Source organism: Ctenopharyngodon idella, chromosome 10, assembly GCF_019924925.1.
Source record: "Ctenopharyngodon idella isolate HZGC_01 chromosome 10, HZGC01, whole genome shotgun sequence".
NCBI lineage: Eukaryota > Metazoa > Chordata > Actinopteri > Cypriniformes > Xenocyprididae > Ctenopharyngodon > Ctenopharyngodon idella.
Window position 1 is genome coordinate 23,940,692 of NC_067229.1, and position 17,286 is coordinate 23,957,977.

General features: G+C 37.7%; 1 protein-coding gene across 1 annotated transcript in view; it reads right to left on the minus strand.

Moving 5' to 3' along the window:
• Window positions 1-2,119: 2,119 nt before the first annotated feature.
• aldh7a1 (aldehyde dehydrogenase 7 family, member A1) overlaps window positions 2,120-17,286 on the minus strand; it is a 105,798-nt gene continuing 90,631 nt past the window's right edge. Inside the window, exons 14-18 of the mRNA XM_051908834.1 lie at window positions 4,048-4,164; window positions 3,862-3,959; window positions 2,969-3,042; window positions 2,519-2,594; window positions 2,120-2,375 (exon numbers count right to left, since the gene is read on the minus strand). Coding sequence (XP_051764794.1) covers window positions 2,321-2,375; window positions 2,519-2,594; window positions 2,969-3,042; window positions 3,862-3,959; window positions 4,048-4,164 — 420 coding nt within the window. The 3' untranslated portion in view covers window positions 2,120-2,320. The remainder of the gene's footprint in view (window positions 2,376-2,518; window positions 2,595-2,968; window positions 3,043-3,861; window positions 3,960-4,047; window positions 4,165-17,286) is intronic.

Consider the following 17,286-nt stretch of genomic DNA (forward strand, 5'->3'; position numbering starts at 1 on the left):
ATATCCTTTATTTCAACAAGTGAATATCATAGCATAGTCATATCAGACCATGCCCCTTCTCTATTTAAGCTCAATTTTCCCAATTACCACTCATGTTTTAGGCCCTGGAGGTTAAACTCCCTAGAATTTAACCTCCAGGGCCTAAAACATGAGTGGTAATTATTGTCAGATGATGAATTTGTTACATTTTTTTTACCTAAAGAGATTTCGGTGATAAGGCTAGTAAATATTGGCCTATCAAGCCCACCAATCTGATGTCTCAATCTCCAAAATGATTACTCAAATTCAGTCCTCTTCTGGTTCTGTTTTACGTACTGCCCAAGACATAAATAATAGATTTGTTCAATATTACTCATCTCTGTACTCCTCAGAATACACTAATGATTTGGCTCTCTTGGAATCCTTTTTTTTGCAAAGCTAAATCTGCCTACTGTTAGTATTGGTTCTGAACTTGGTGATTCTATTAGACAACAGGAGGTTTTGGAAGCTGTTGTGGCTATGCAGAGTGGTAAGGCACCTGGACCTGACTGCTTTCCTATAGAGTTCTATAAGAATTTCTCAGCTCTATTGAGCCCACTTCTTGTAGCAGTATATAATGAATCTTTTGAGAAAGGCTCCCTCCCTTTGACTCTTACACAGGCTTCAACTTTACTTTTGTTAAAAGAAAACAAGAACTCTACTCTCTGTGAATCATATATACCAATTTCACTACTAAATGCTGATTTTAAGATATTAGCTAAGGCCCTCGCGTTTCGTCTAGAACAGGGGTGTCAAACTCATTTTAGGTTGAGGGCCGGATGGGAAAAAAAATGTAACCATGTGCTGATTTTTTTTTTTTTTTTTTTTTTAAACCTTAGTGAGCTGACAGTTACATTAATATTAACCATACAAACTACACATTAATTTGCAAGAAAAAAAACACACTGCTCTTTGAATTAACTGCATTTGTTTTTACTGTGAAAAGACTTTATTAGATTTTTAAAATAATGTTTTATTTAATATTTTTTATTATTGATTTTTTTTTTTTTTTCCCGTCAGTCCTCTGTTTTTAGGGGCATCACTCAAAATGGCATTGAGCACAAAATTTCTTTATATGCGTACGATGTATTTGAGTGTTTCTAACCCCTCTTCACCACTACCGCATATCAGTCAGTTTTAGAGGATTTCGGGAAAATTTCAGGCTATAAAATTAATATGCATAAGACAGAGTATTTTCCAATTGTTACGTCTCTGGATTCTACTTCCCATATTATTCCATTTAGAGTGGTTCAGGATGGGTTTAAATACTTGGGTATATCGGTTACACATTACTTTAATAGATTGTTCAAGGCCAATTTCTCCCCACTCCTACAACGTTGCAAGCAAGATTTCAAGAAGTGGTCTGCTCTTGCCTCTGTCTTTGGTTGGTCGTATTAATTTGATTAAAATGACGGTTCTGCCACGTTTTTATACCTATTTTCAAATATACCTATATTCATAAGAAAATGTTTTTTTTCCAACCTACTGTAGATAAGTTAATAAACTCCTTTTTGTGAGGGGGTAAACCCCCTTGTATTGGAAAATCCTCTTTGCAGAAGCCTAAGTGCCAAGGAGGGATGGCATTGCCAAACTTTTTTATTTTACTACCGGGCAAGCAATATTCAAAAAAATTGTGCATTGGATGCCAGTTTGGGACTCTCAATCAATTCCTGTGTGGGTGCAAGGGGAGGAAGCATGCACCAAATTTTCTCTTAAGTCCTTGGTTTGTGCACCACTTCCGATTTAAAAAAAAAAAAAAAAAAAAAGGACCTTTTTTTTTTAATTGTGTGGAATTACTATCATCTCTAAAACTTTCAAACTAGCCTATATTTGCTTTTTTTTGACTGATATTATTAGAAAGCATGGCATTAGTTTTGCATACAACGCAGCTCTAAATCTCATGCAGACCAGATGAAATCACCATTTCTACGATGGTGCTTTGCATAAAAGACATTACATTTTTCTCAGTTACAGTCTTAGCATTGCGAGTAATTTGTCATTTGAATGGCCAATAATCATCCTTACCAGTGGTTCTCAATTCCACTTCTTAAATGTTTTCAACATGTCCAGGGCAGCGTCTCCCAAAAGCATTGTAAGACAGTTTTGGTTGTACAGACTCATGGTTTATTGGTAATAAACAGTGTTGAGTCTTGAAGGGCTACAAAATGCACTGCAATGATTGATGAGCTGTTTTGGACTATTTTTTGTGGAAGTACAAACAGATATACATGAAACCAACATGGAAACAGTGTTATATCTATCATAAACGCTATTTCACACTGCTAACTAGGCAACATCATGTTCATTCAAACTTGATCCCCTGGGCCAATGGCAGATCCTTGCTGTAGTTGATAGTGCTGCAAGAAGAGGGTGAGAGTCTCATTGCCAAATCTGAATTGTCAACAGGAAAAGCCATTCTATCCATTTTACATGATAAACCATGTTTAATTTCAAGCATGCTGGCAAATTTCCTGAGGTTCTGTTGAAGACTGACACTCACCATGTGGATCTTCTCATGTACTGCTTCCATGAGTCACTGCCTGACTCGCGCCCACCTCCTGTGTGTTTCTCACCTCCTGTGCACACACAACATTAAAATAAGAACAGATAGTGGACAGACACTGGCTTAGTCATTCCTGGTTTTATCAAATGTCAAATTCGTAGGACAGGTAAAAAAAACTCAAAAATTCAGAATAGCTGACAAGTAATCTGCCTGACTGAAGGAATAAGAAGAGAAAAAGTAATGACTTTAGCTTAATGTTATTTTCAGACAAACTATTGAAAAGGATATTTGTCACATTTTCAATTGGTGGTGGAGTTTAAAAAACGTCAAAGGTACTTTCTGAATGCCTGACTACAATAAGGCTGATTTAGGATCACTGAACCATTGTCAATATTTATTTTGTTGCTGTGTACAGAATGGTGTGGTACTCTATGTATTGATACGCACCAAACGCTCCTCCAATCTCAGCGCCGCTGGTTGGAATGTTGACGTTCACAATGCCACAGTCAGAGCCTTTGGGGCTATAGTTAGACAAACAACCAAGTGTTAAATAAAGACACTTCCATGACATTCAGTTCATCTATGCTGGAGTTCTCAGTATAGACTAAACGCCCACTTCTGTAATGCTCATTTTGCAAGATCTACCTAGCTTTCAGTCAGCTAGCCTCATGCTGGTGAAATGGTGGGGTTGTGTGACATTGTTGTATGAAGGAGTGTTAAGGGCGGGATTTAGGGTAGAGCTGCGGGGTTCAGTTCATTTTGAAACGAATGAAATGAAACAAATAAATGAAACTAATGAAATGAAACAAATAACTGGGAATTTTATTAACATTAAATCATCCTTTCTCCCATTTTCTCCTCAAAATTTTGGGTAGGCTGTGCCTCTCTTGCCTCCTCTGACAAGCTGCCACTGGCGGGGCTACTGGCCTGGCAGAAGAAATGCAGCTTGATTTTGGCCTCGCAGCTCGAGGTCTAAGGCTAAGGCTATTAGCCCCGCCCAGCACGTTTGTTAGCCCAGGCTCGCACTGGCCCGAAAGTGGAAAAGCGGCTATATCAATGTGGCCAAGGATAGATCTATTTAAAGCTGGCCAATAACCGCTGAGATATTGTTAGAAAAATTAAAACCTTGACTTTCTAATTTATGTGTATTTGTTTTATCTAATTATTTTATTTTGGTCTAGTCACTTTTCATGGCATCTGTTTGTATATAGTTCATTGAAGCTTTGATATACGTTTCTGATACAGCTGAAACTTGTAATAAAAAGAGAGAGAGGAAAAAAAGAAAGAAAAGCAGCTATTGTCAAGTTACTTGTAAACAAAAACCTCCCTTGCACACATACCCTAACCAGCGGAACACTCTGCCCATGTCTTTAGTGAAGATACTGCTAGAGAGCCCTTGTTTCACTTCATTATTCCAGGCAAATGCCTCGTCCTCTGTCTAAAACCAGAGAAAAAAAAAATTGTTACAAGCAAAATACTAATCATATAATAAAGTATGCAAAATAGAATACAATAAAAGGTCCCACCTTGAATTTAAGTACATAAAGGATAGGCACAAAGGTCTCTGTGTGAACTATGGGAGCGTCATGTGGCAGTCCGGTGATAATAGTTGGTTCCACATAGTTACCTGGGCGATCCATAATCTGCCAATCAGATTTCAGTGCTCAAGTTTAATATATCATCCAGGTCATGAAGTTAAAAGGTGCAAAAGCTTTTCCTTGAGCTTTTGATATACAAGACGTCATCATACTATAAGAATATCCTGTAAGTTTCAGAACTGAAAACTTCCTTCTTAGTCCAATGAAAGCTTTTATTGATACCAGGCACATTGAATGACTGATCCTGGAATGTGCCTATAGATCGGTGAAACGCTGCCTCCACAGAAGAAATCAACGCCTACTTCATCATTGCAATGTTAGCCCCGCTCACTGGTGTGTTAGTGAGATGAGGAGGAGAGAATAGCGATACAACAGGACAAAAATAACATTACCTTTCAAAGGATCCTAATGCTAGGAATATGGTTATTTATTTTCAACAATGTGAATGTCTCAGTTGAGCTTTATTTATTTGTTATCGCGATTTCACTGTGGATTCTTTGGTAAATCAATTGCATTTCGGCGCAGGCTTTGCAAACAGACTTTTATGATATGGACTTGACAGTAATGCATGCAAGTAACTGTCTTAATTCTGATGACTGATCTGATATATGGTTCATGTACAGTCAGATGTCCTTTGTCTAAATGGTCAACTTCACGTTTCTCTTAGTAGGATGAAAATAATCTGTTATTTAAACTGTGACTAAATTATATAAAGAAAGCAATCAAAGAACGCTCCCTTTACAATCGCTGGAGCTGTCAATCAAACAGTGCAAGTTTATCTGTGACTGCAGTTCTGGATTTGTGCCAAAACTCACATTTTATTCAATGAATCTCTTAGTTACAATGCATTTGCACTGTTAGTTATGATGAAAGCATTTGTTAGTGTGCAAAAATTGAGTTGCAATGACGAGATCACTGCTTTCATGCGCTCAATCACTGCAGCCTTTCATGCCACTATCTAAATATAATGCCATAGATCTAAATGTAATGCAACACTTTTCACGATTAGTTAACCTTGAGAGCTGTAACAGTAAAAACATGCTAAAAGTTTTCAAGAGAGTAATACTTAGCTATTTCAAATGGAAAGATTTTAGCCAATCACAGCAGTGGGCATTTACACTGAAGTCTCACAGCAGACACACCCCTTAAAAGAGAGCGTTCAAATAAGAGGGCTAAAATCAGGGTAGGAAAAATGCCTTTTATTTCTAAATTATGACAATTTAATGCAGCAGCTAGACTGCTTATTTACTAGAACAGAGAAATATGATATGACCATTAGCCTAATTTTATTGTCTCTACATTGGTTACAAGTACTGTGACACTTATGCAGTGTTTTATCATGCTATAATCTGTGCTATATCCATTATTGTCACTACAATCGCAAAATTTCTGTCCTGTTTCAAAATCTTAAGACTCCTAGGAATAGTCTTCCTAGGATTGTTGAGGACTCAGACACACACTCTTTGTCATGACATGAGAAATCAAATTTTCCTTGGTCTTTTGACATATAAGAGGTCTTTGTATCATTATTACATCCTTCAAGTTCCATAACTTAAAACGTCCTTGTCATCAATAAAAAAAGCATTTATCTATTCAAGCTGTAAAAAAAGCTTTGTTTGGAACAGAGGTGGCATGTGACGTCACAGGGGCACAATCATTTGCATATGACTGCCTCTGGAGCAAGACAACAACCCCTACTTTTACATCATCGCATCGTTGTCCCCGCCCACTGATATTCAGTCGATGAGCAGCGAGTGGATCTAAAGTAGGCCTAGTTGTTTACGATAACATTGCGATAATAACAAGATTGTGAAGTGTAGGGATCGAGGACGAACCAGACAAATTAATCTTTCAGATGATTCTTTCAAAACATTCCAGAAACCCAGATCAACATTGCAGGACCCAAGCTCAGAGAATCTAATTCTTGGCTCCAGTCCATCTACAAAAGAACCTCCTGTTAGGTACTTTATGGCCACACATGCTTCCTGACTGAGGAGAAAGGTGGCAAACTTTAAGCCATTTGTAGAAACCAAATGGTCGAAAAGACAACACAATTTAAGCCACAAGAAGATAAAGAGTCTTTGATCTCCAGATCAAAAGAGACAGAGAGACAATTGCGGGCCTTGTTTCTCTGAGTGACCTATGAGAGACACTGTTGAAACTTTACAGAAAAACCCACAAAGACTGTTTATACAACTAAAACTGCATTGAATTGTTCCAAGACAATTTGAAATGGACTTATCACACATCTTGCAACTGCATAACGCTTTATCATGTCTACACCTTATACATGTGACCATGTATGCTTAGAAACACTCACAATTCATGTAATTGTATAACTTTTGAACAGTTGATTGAAAGTATGTCGTCTGGTATGAACGCAAATCTCTATTTTCAATTTAGATCATGGCTTGAATGAAATCTGTGTAAAATGTACCATATTCCGTTTAATAGAAATCATGTAATTCAAGAGGCCCTGAGATAACACTTAGTTTATGATCGGGGAGAAGAAAAAGCCACCTTTGAAACAAGATGATACTTGATTGGCCAGAACTCCTCAAAGAGGTTGAACCAAACACCTAAGCTAAATAGTCACATCACTAAGACAATAGGAGATGAAGACTAAGACTAAAAACTAAGACTAGAATATAGTAAGAACAAAAAAGAAGACAACAGAATAATATGGCTTAGAAAAGAACAGACTATGAAGGTCAGACAAGCAGCTCATTCAAGCCATCCAATTTCTTACTCACTTTCCTTTCTTTTACTTTAACTTTCTTTTCTGTTGAGAGTCTCGTGTTCTAAGTTAAGTTTTGCCACAAAGTTTAACCAACGACTTTTGCCGCCTCAACTTTAAACTCCAGCCATGACAAGAGACTTCATTCGTTTGCCAGCACGCCCGAACGCGGTTGGTTTTTACCTGACATCAATCCGGATCTGTAAGGACCTGCAACAAATCATCAACTCGGAAAAACCCTTTTCTCCAAGCCAAGGACGCCGAAAAGGGGATCCACATTCAAAGACAAACGACAAGCAAGTACCTCCAGATTCTAAAGCTGAACTGGTGCATTAAATTACTGTGATTCATGGTTCATTCAGGTCAGGTCTTACGAAATGCATATTTTGCTAGAAATGCTCATCCTAAAACTCTTTCTTTCTCACTTCCTTTCTTTCTGCAACTTGTACGTGTATGAATGTGTGTGTTTGTGTTAGATATTAGTTTTTGTGTTAGAATAATCAATAAAGTCTCCTGTAGATTTTTAAAAGAAGTGTCTTGTGTTATGTGCTTATAAATTTACTTAACTGCCAATCTTAATGTTACCTTGCTACTAAAATAGTGTTTTCACGATAGTTGGATATTCATATCCACTACAAGAGCTTATTACAGCCCGAGCAAATGAACGCTGGACAATTCAGATGCTCGGTCGTGAACTAAGTGACTCTTTATAATTCCCTATAAATTAATTAATTATTTCATGTGTTAGCTGATTTGTCTTACAGATGCCACGTAGACGTTGTGCTGTTCCTGTCTGTGGAAAAACATCACCTTTGCATAAGCTGCCGAAGGATCCTGATATCAGAGAAAAATGGATTCAGTTTATTTTTAATGAACGTCCTAGTCATGTCAGTGCTGACTTGCATCATTGTACAGTACATTTTACCAGTGACTGGGCTTTGCCCAAAAACTTTTGCTCAAAGATCAGGAATCAACTATTCTGGAATCAGCAAGGACCCCGCAAACTGTAAGTTATGCATTTCATTTTTAAACTGGTAATGACAGTTAAATTCATAATGAATAATCCTAGTGCGAAAGAACGCTCTCTATAATGGCAGAAGCTGTTGCTCACGAGTTTATCTGGACACTTGCCAAAACTCCCATTATACACTGTGTTTCAAATTATTATGCAAGTGACATATCAGTAGAATTTCAGTACAATAAGTCACAGTTCTCATGCAATGTGGGGAGGAAGAAAGATCTTTCTGAAGATGAAAAGCATGAAATGGTGCAATGTTGTGCAAAAGGCATGAAAACAACTAATATTGTGTGAAAACTGAATGTAGATTATTGAACTCATAAGATTTGTGAGTGATTTAGAGCACAGCAGAACTCGGTTTCTGTCAAACAAGTTAATTGTATTAAAAGGGCAGCTATAAAAAAGCAAGTGTTGAGCAGCAAACAGGTATTTGAAGCTGCTGGTGTCTCTGGAGTCTCGAGAACCTCTCCATGCAGGCTGGCAGTTGTGTGTAAAATTGCATTTTAGCCACCATTAACCAAACCTCACAATGGGAAACATTTACAGTGGGTGTAGAAATACATTTTCAAATAGTTTTATTGCTGTGGTGTTTTTCTGCAGCATGGGATAGTGCATAGTGCAGTGTATTTCAGAAGGCACTATCCTTCTTTTTATACCATAGCTGAAAATGGCCAGTTATGAACTCCACATATCTTGCAGAAGTCATTTTGACACCCTCAGAGACCCTAAAGGGACTTTCCATCTCACTTCCCAATATTCCAGCCCAAATTATCACCCGCCAGCTCCCTGCTGACGTCGCAGTCTTGTTGGAACGTGGTTTCGACATCTGTAACAGTAAAAATGTGGTAAAAATATTCGAAAGGATTCCACATTTCAACTGCAAAGATGTCAGCCAATCACAGCTGTGGGTGTTTACAGTCTCACAGCAGACACGCCCCTTCAAACGTTCAGAAAGTAGGTTTTTAAAGAAAATCAAAATAGCGAACAGCAAGGTTGGCCAACTATGGCAACATTGGTATCTATGTTCTCAGCATGACCCAAGGAATATATTAAGACCAGTGTCATGACAATAGGTTAAATTAATCAAAAGCTATCAGCATTTTTAAAAATTTCATTATAACATTTGACCACAAGGAGGTGCTGTCTCGAAACCTTTTTAGTACCTTCAGAGCATGGTGCCGATGGCACATACTGAGTTTCGTAATGGTACACCAATGCATTCATAAAATATAGCATTTTATATCATAATGCTGTATTGTAGTTAATGGCAATTTCATGTTTTGTTCAATTTTAGCACCACCAAGAGGCACAATCCCACTACTTTTTTAATGTGTCCTCAGAGTGAGCCCATACATGTGTGTCAAATTTGGTGAAAATATCTTCGTTTTGGAGTTAAAGGCATTTATATGTATGAGAATAAAAAAAAAATGACCCATGGGCGACTTTGATTGGATTTTTTGCCACTTACTATCAAATTTTTTTTACATTTGTGCATTAGTATATAGTTAATGAACTATGGTTCCGATTTTCCTATGGTGGTTTCGTCTCGATCAGACTAACGGTTTCAAAGATATTCACAAAAGTTTAACCACATTGCACAAACCATAAGGCGAAACCTAGCATATTTGGTATCGTCAGACTCGGCATGGCTTCAGGAGTCTAAGGAGATGACTTGTGTGAAAATAAGTCGACCACACCGAGCGTTATAAGTAGAGATGCACCGATACTAAATTTCTCTGCCGATACCGATAACCGATTATTCAGAATGATATCGGCCGATACCGATAGTATGGTTTTTCTTAAGGAAAAAGAAAATCTCTCCCAAATAATGTTGCAAACTATACAGGGAACCCTCTCATTTGGTACACTACAATATTAGAGGTTACAATTAACAGCAGAGGTATTATATTCAGCTGCTGTTTATTTTCAGATAATAATTACACTCAAATAAAAACTGAAATGTATAAAACTTAGTATCACATAAGGTAGTTTTCATAAGCACTTGTCTTCATGACAAATTTGCACAAACATATAATTAACAGTAAATAAGCTCCCCTCTAGTGTTTTTTTTTCTGTGTAGATAGCTAAGGAACTGTGAACATTGGAAAACATTCCTGAGGTAAAAGTGACATGATGTGACATTGTTCACATGCTGTTTTATTGGCGTCTTTCCGCGGTTGAAACACAAATAAAGTGATTACATGAGACATGATACATTCTGGTAAGTTGTACAATATATTTCAACATACCTTTGATGTTCATTTATGTTTTTCGAGATATAACTTGTATTGAAGAGGAAGAAAAGACTCATGCTCTGCGCTCCTGCCTGAACTGAGGCATTACAGCGATCTGACACGTCACATTTAAGAGCGTCAAAACGCCATTTATTGTTTGAATTTCATGATAAAATGGACAGAATTTGAAAACTGAAACTTTAATTCTTATCAGAAGTAACAAAGCACAAATCTTTTTGCAATTATTGGATGGGAGGCGATACAAATAATATTTGATGTAGGAAAAAAAATGCATACCTGGCAACCCTGGCTTGAACTACAGGTGATTCATAGGGTCAAAAAGAGCCTGCTTTAACGTCACTATTTTTAAACTGTTAATGCGTTAAAATTCAACACAAGAGCGATTTTCTTCACACACAGTATGTATGAGTTGCAGTCTGAACACGTCTTTCCGCACCCTTTTGATTGACAGGATATAATTGGCCCTGACCATCTGCAGTTTTTAAACAATCGGCCGATGGCCGATAGTGACAATAATAGCTTTTATCGTCCAATACCGATTGTAAGCCGATACATCGGTGCATCTCGTTATAAGCATTTGAATATTTGATTTTACCACTAGGTGGTGCTGGCTTGAAACTTTTCAGGCTCCTTCAGGGCATCTCGGACAATACCCAGCGTAATGATATGCTAATGTGTTCATAAAAAAACAGCATTTTATGACAAAATTCAAAATGGCTGATGCCCAAAATGGCTGATATGGGAAAATTGGATATCATTAACCCTGAATCTAACCAGACAGCATTTATGATTTTTGGACAAACCCTTCAGAAGTTAAAAGCAAAAATAGACATTTTTTTGTATCCCCGGACCAGTAGGTGGTGCTGCGCCGAAATGCTGGACATTGCCTCAGGTAATACTTGTGATGACACGTACCAAGATCGGTCTGAATATGATAAAGCGTTGCAGAGATACAGCCTCATGTCTATTTTCGCAAGCACTACATAAAATTACTTTGCACGTTATTCGAAAATGGTTTAACGAATCAGCTTGAATTCAATATATATATATATATATATATATATATATATATATTTTTTTTTTAATCGGCATAGTCTGAAGATGATCTGGTTAAATTTTTGTGAAAATCTGAGCAACTTTTGAAAAAGTAGGTTTTTTGGAAAATTCAAAATGGCGGAAAATGGCGGAAAATGATGTCATAGGGTGCAATCAAATCGTCTTGAGCCAAGGAATCAGATTTTGCTTCTTGCCCTTATGGTTCAAAAGTTATTAGCATAAATGTGAGTGAAACTTTGGAAAGGTGGTGGCGCTAGAGGAATTGAGTTAGAGACCCCAAAATTGGTGTGTTTTATATTGGGACTTACCTATATCAGTTTGCCAAATTTCACAACTTTTTACCATACGGTTCTATGGGCTGCCATAGACGCCCAGAGCGGAAAAATAATCATAATTAGAACGCCAACGATTTCAGTAGGTGCCTACGCACCTTTGGTAAAGTTTGCCTCAGCGCACCGGCAAACGTAATGATTTAAAACATTAAACATTAAAATGTAAAACATTTTAATAATTTAATAATAATGTTTTCTGTGTTTTCGGCTGCAGAGATTAACGCCTGTTTCACACCGCAAGAGTGAGCGTAACTACATCGTCACTGCAGCTGTGCGAGAGTATTCACACTGGAAACGTTTGTACAACGTTTTGTTCACTTGAGTACTTGAGTACTACAATATCCCAAATGTTTCGAACTATTTGTAAATCGTGAGAAAACTGCAATTTTAACCAAGGCTCTGGGACGTGTGAGGAGTCGCCTGTCAATTGCGTCATACCTGTGTTACCCTCGGTTTCCGGTTTTATTTTGTAGAAACCATGGAAACACCAAAGATGCTTTAATATATGACATGTTTTAATAGACAAGGGAACAACAGTTTTGATATACAGGTGCTGGTCATATAATTAGAATATCATCATCATGATTTATTTCACTAATTCCATTCAAAAAGTGAAACTTGTATATTATATTCATTCATTACACACAGACTGATATATTTCAAATGTTTATTTCTTTTAATTTTGATGATTATAACTGACAACTAAGGAAAATCCCAAATTCAGTATCTCAGAAAATTAGAATATTGTGAAAAGGTTCAATATTGAAGACACCTGGTGCCACACTCTAATCAGCTAATTAACTCAAAACACCTGCAAAGGCCTTTAAATGGTCTCTCAGTCTAGTTCTGTAGGCTACACAATCATGGGGAAGACTGCTGACTTGACAGTTGTCCAAAAGACGACCATTGACACCTTGCTCAAGGAGGGCAAGACACAAAAGGTCATTGCAAAAGAGGCTGGCTGTTCACAGAGCTCTGTGTCCAAGCACATTAATAGAGAGGCGAAGGGAAGGAAAAGAAGTGGTAGAAAAAAGTGTACAAGCAATAGGGATAACCGCACCCTGGAGAGGATTGTGAAACAAAACCCATTCAAAAATGTGGGGGAGATTCACAAAGAGTGGACTGCAGCTGGAGTCAGTGCTTCAAGAACCACTACGCACAGACGTATGCAAGACATGGGTTTCATTCCTTGTGTCAAGCCACTCTTGAACAACAGACAGCGTCAGAAGCGTCTCGCCGGGGCTAAAGACAAAAAGCACTGGACTGCTGCTGAGTGGTCCAAAGTTATGTTCTCTGATGAAAGTAAATTTTGCATTTCCTTTGGAAATCAGGGTCCCAGAGTCTGGAGGAAGAGAGGAGAGGCACACAATCCACTTTGCTTGAAGTCCAGTGTAAAGTTTCCACAGTCATTGATGGTTTGGGGTGCCATGTCATCTGCTGGTGTTGGTCCACTGTGTTTTCTGAGGTCCAAGGTCAACGCAGCCGTATACCAGGAAGTTTTAGAGCACTTCATGCTTCCTGCTGCTGACCAATTTTATGGAGATGCAGATACCATTTTCCAACAGGACTTGGCACCTGCACACAGTGCCAAAGCTACCAGTACCTGGTTTAAAGACCATGGTATCCCTGTTCTTAATTGGCCAGCAAACTCGCCTGACCTTAACCCCATAGAAAATCTATGGGGTATTGTGAAGAGAAAGATGCGATATGCCAGACCCAACAATGCAGAAGAGCTGAAGGCCACTATCAGAGCAACCTGGGCTCTTATAACACCTGAGCAGTGCCACAGACTGATCGACTCCATGCCACGCCGCATTGCTGCAGTAATTCAGGCAAAAGGAGCCATAACTAAGTATTGAGTGCTGTACATGCTCATACTTTTTATGTTCATACTTTTCAGTTGGCCAAGATTTCTAAAAATCCTTTCTTTGTATTGGTCTTAAGTAATATTCTAATTTTCTGAGATACTGAATTTGGGATTTTCCTTAGTTGTCAGTTATAATCATCAAAATTAAAAGAAATAAACATTTGAAATATATCAGTCTGTGTGTAATGAATGAATATAATATACAAGTTTCACTTTTTGAATGGAATTAGTGAAATAAATCAACTTTTTGATATTCTAATTATATGACCAGCACCTGTATTTATAGACAGAAAACAAATTATTGTTATATAGCAACACGTTTAGTCTTATTGTTTAAATAATGTTCTTGATTTTTTGCGAGTACCATGATTTTACCATGCCTCAGAGAAAAACACTATTTTGTGAAGTAGCTAACATAGCATAATCAGATGCAGCTTTGTTTTTATTAACAGTAATACAGGATTTTCTCCATCATACAATATGCTTTAAAATTAATTGCATGCCATTTATGAACACAAGCCATCCAGCATTTAATATGATATTCTAAAATCGATCTAGCTTACTGCAGTGTGCAACAAGTGTCTCACAGCAGCCACCGAGCGAACGCACAGAGTAACGTTATAACATTTTCAACACTCAAATGTATCTAATATGCTAAACAGAGCTGCGTTACCTCATACTCATGACCGGAAAAGTGGAAGCAGCGCCGGCGACTGTGACATCATAAAAGTTCCGCTGCTCACGGCGTGTGTTGCACAATTGCTCCAGCGGCCTCGTTCAGCTCCCACAACACTCGGTCCTGCTCTGCTTCATACTACAGTAACGCTAATAATCGCATCCATGAACATGATTTCTTCCTGAGTCCTATCCCGATTATTTTCCACCGGCTGTGATGTGAAGACCACATGTCCCAAGATTCCGCGCTCAAACTTGGCGTCATCAAGCTACGCCTTTGTTTTGAATAGGCCTCTAGCGGACAGAAAATATTACATATTGCACCTTTAAACAATCAAACATAATGACATATTTCAATATAAAGTTATTTCATTTTAAACATGTTAAAAAGTGATATTTATCTTGCCAGTTGGTGACACTGTGGCCACCCACATCCTTATCCAATCTTTTTTTTTTTTTTTACTCGTCTCAAATATCTGCGTACACATGAAACCACTGAAACCGACTCAAAACGATGTAGTATACATGCCAGATCAGTATGTGGTGCTGTAATTCTGCCACAGAGATACACTAAAAACGGAGAATAAGACTTGGAGCATGCGCATAAACCTTGCGCGCTATATACAAACTTTAGTAAAGCTTAGAAATAAAGCTTAGAATTAAAGCTATTTTAGTAAAGCTAATAGGCTCGTTAGCTTCTGCGGCACAAACACAAGCATGTAGTCCGCTATTATTGTTGCTGTTGCTGTTATGTGACGTAGCGGTGTCTGACTAGGGTCGAGACGTGGGGTGATGACATCATCGTTTCACAAAATATACGGATTGGCTGTACACATGAAAACGCAGGGTGTTATTTTCAGATTTATCCACTCTGGGACCCGGTTTCAAAAAATAGCAGTTTTTAGGCTCCCAAAACGACAGAAGCGATTATACGATAATTTTTTTTTGCAAATACAGCTAAACGCGTCTCCGTGTGGAGTGGACAGACTCTGTGTCCCATGTGGCTTTGCTTACTGAAAGGACTGCTCCGCCCCCAAACAAAAGGCCACACCCACTTCAGTCCCCCATTTCATTGAACAGACATGCCAGGTGATATATATACACAGTGCACAGCATAAATGAGTACACCCCCTCGGAAATTTAACAAATTCAGCAATTACTCTTTACTTAGAGGACATGTTAGGGTTCTTTAGAGATATAATGTTCCATCAAGTCTGCATGATCAATTACCAAAGAAGCATGTCAAAATTATTTAGGAAAATAAGATTTCCTTATCAAAGTGATAAAAGTGTTGTGCTGCAAAGATGAGTACACCCTCCTGAAAGTTACGAAATAAAACTAAATAAAATTCGAACGCAAACAAGGAAGCCTGCACTGATTTCACTACTTATGACAACGGTTCAATTTGTTGAATAAAGTCATTATTTTTGTTTTGTTTTTGCGCACAAAAAGTATTCTTATCGCTTCATAACATTAAGGTTGAACCACTGTAGTCACATTGACTGTTTTAACCATGTTTTTAAACAACCTTTCTGGACGTCAAAAGGTACAATGACGTTGCTGCCTATGTGTTGATCAGATACCCTCGGATTTCATCAAAAATATCTTAATTTTTGTTCCGAAGATGAACGCAGGTCTTACGGGTGTGGAACGACATGATGGTGAGTACTTAATGACAGAAATTTCATTTTTGGGTGAACTAACCCTTTAAAGCTGCTGTCCGTAACTTTTTTTGTGTTCAAAATTTACAAAAATTATATAATGAGAATGTACAACATGAATCCATTTTCCAAACTGTGTTTTTGTCTTACCCTGAATCATTATGGTACACCTATATAATAAGTTGTTTATATTCAGACTATTTTAGACTGGTCTGGTAGGAATCGCTGCGGAGTAACACAGTAACTGTGTGACTCATCATAGACATAAACAGAGAGAAGTAGCTCCGGCTACAACGTTCTTCCACAAGACGCATGCAGTTCTGTTTATTAACTGCTAGAGCGCCAAAAGTTATGGTGCTTGTGACAAGGCCCCTGAAATAATCACGCCTTCATTTTTAAGCTTTCATTTAGTGATGAGTGGGTTTTTTGCTAGACAAAGAGCAGGAGAAATACCAAGTGAGTGTCTCAGAGCAAGCAAAAGCTATGAAGATTGACTGTTTATCTCAGAGTAAGATGCAGCCTGCAGAAGTGACATGCATGGTTGTTGTCCACACTGGAACTACCCCACTGTAGCCAAGGCACAAAGTCAATTAGCCTTTTCCAAGGTCCATATTTACAAAATATAGACTTCTAGGAATCCATATTCTGGTCTCATGAGACCAAAGTCAATCATTTTGGATCCAACAGCATCCAAAATGTTATGGTGTTGCTAGAGGAGTGAGAAGAACCTGGTTCCCACAGTGAAGTTCAGTGGTAGTAAAGCTCTTATATAGGGATGTATGAGTGCTGGAGGTGTGAGGGAGTTGTGCTTTATCAGTGCTGTCATTAATTCACACACACCACTGTGTGATGTAATACAAAAACTTAAAACAGAAGATGCTACACTCCCTGTGTTGATCCTCATTCCCTGTGTTGTTGGGCATTTTTTCAACATAACGATGATATGCATTCTCCCAAGGTGAAAAACCTTCTGTGGACACGTATTTCACCCAATCTTAAAATTTGTTGAATTAGATGTAGGGTGTATTCATTTCTGCAGCCCTTCATTTAAACAAAATTGGATCATTTACTTATTTTATTGATATTAATGGAATATTTCTCTGTTTTTATGAAATGTATGTTTAATACATTTAAATTTTGCCATATTTCCATGAATTGTGTAAGTGATCATTAAGAAAATACATCTTTTGTATTTGTTCAGAGGGGGTGTACTCATTTATGCTGTGCACTGTGTGTGTGTGTGTGTGTGTGTGTGTGTGTGTGTGTGTGTGTGTGTGTATATATATATATATAATTTGTGAACCCCTTGCAGAATCTGTGAAAATGTGAAACATTTTAACAAAATAAAAGAGATAATACAAAATGCATGTTATTTTTTATTTAGTACTGTCCTGATTAAGATATTTTACATAAAATATGTTTGCATATAATTCACAAGACAAAAAATAGCTGAATTTATTAAAATGAAAGTTTGTGAACCATTGATTCTTAATACTGTGTGTGGTTACCTGGATGATCTACGACTGTTTTTTTTTGTTTTGTGATGGTTGTTCATGAGTCCCTTGT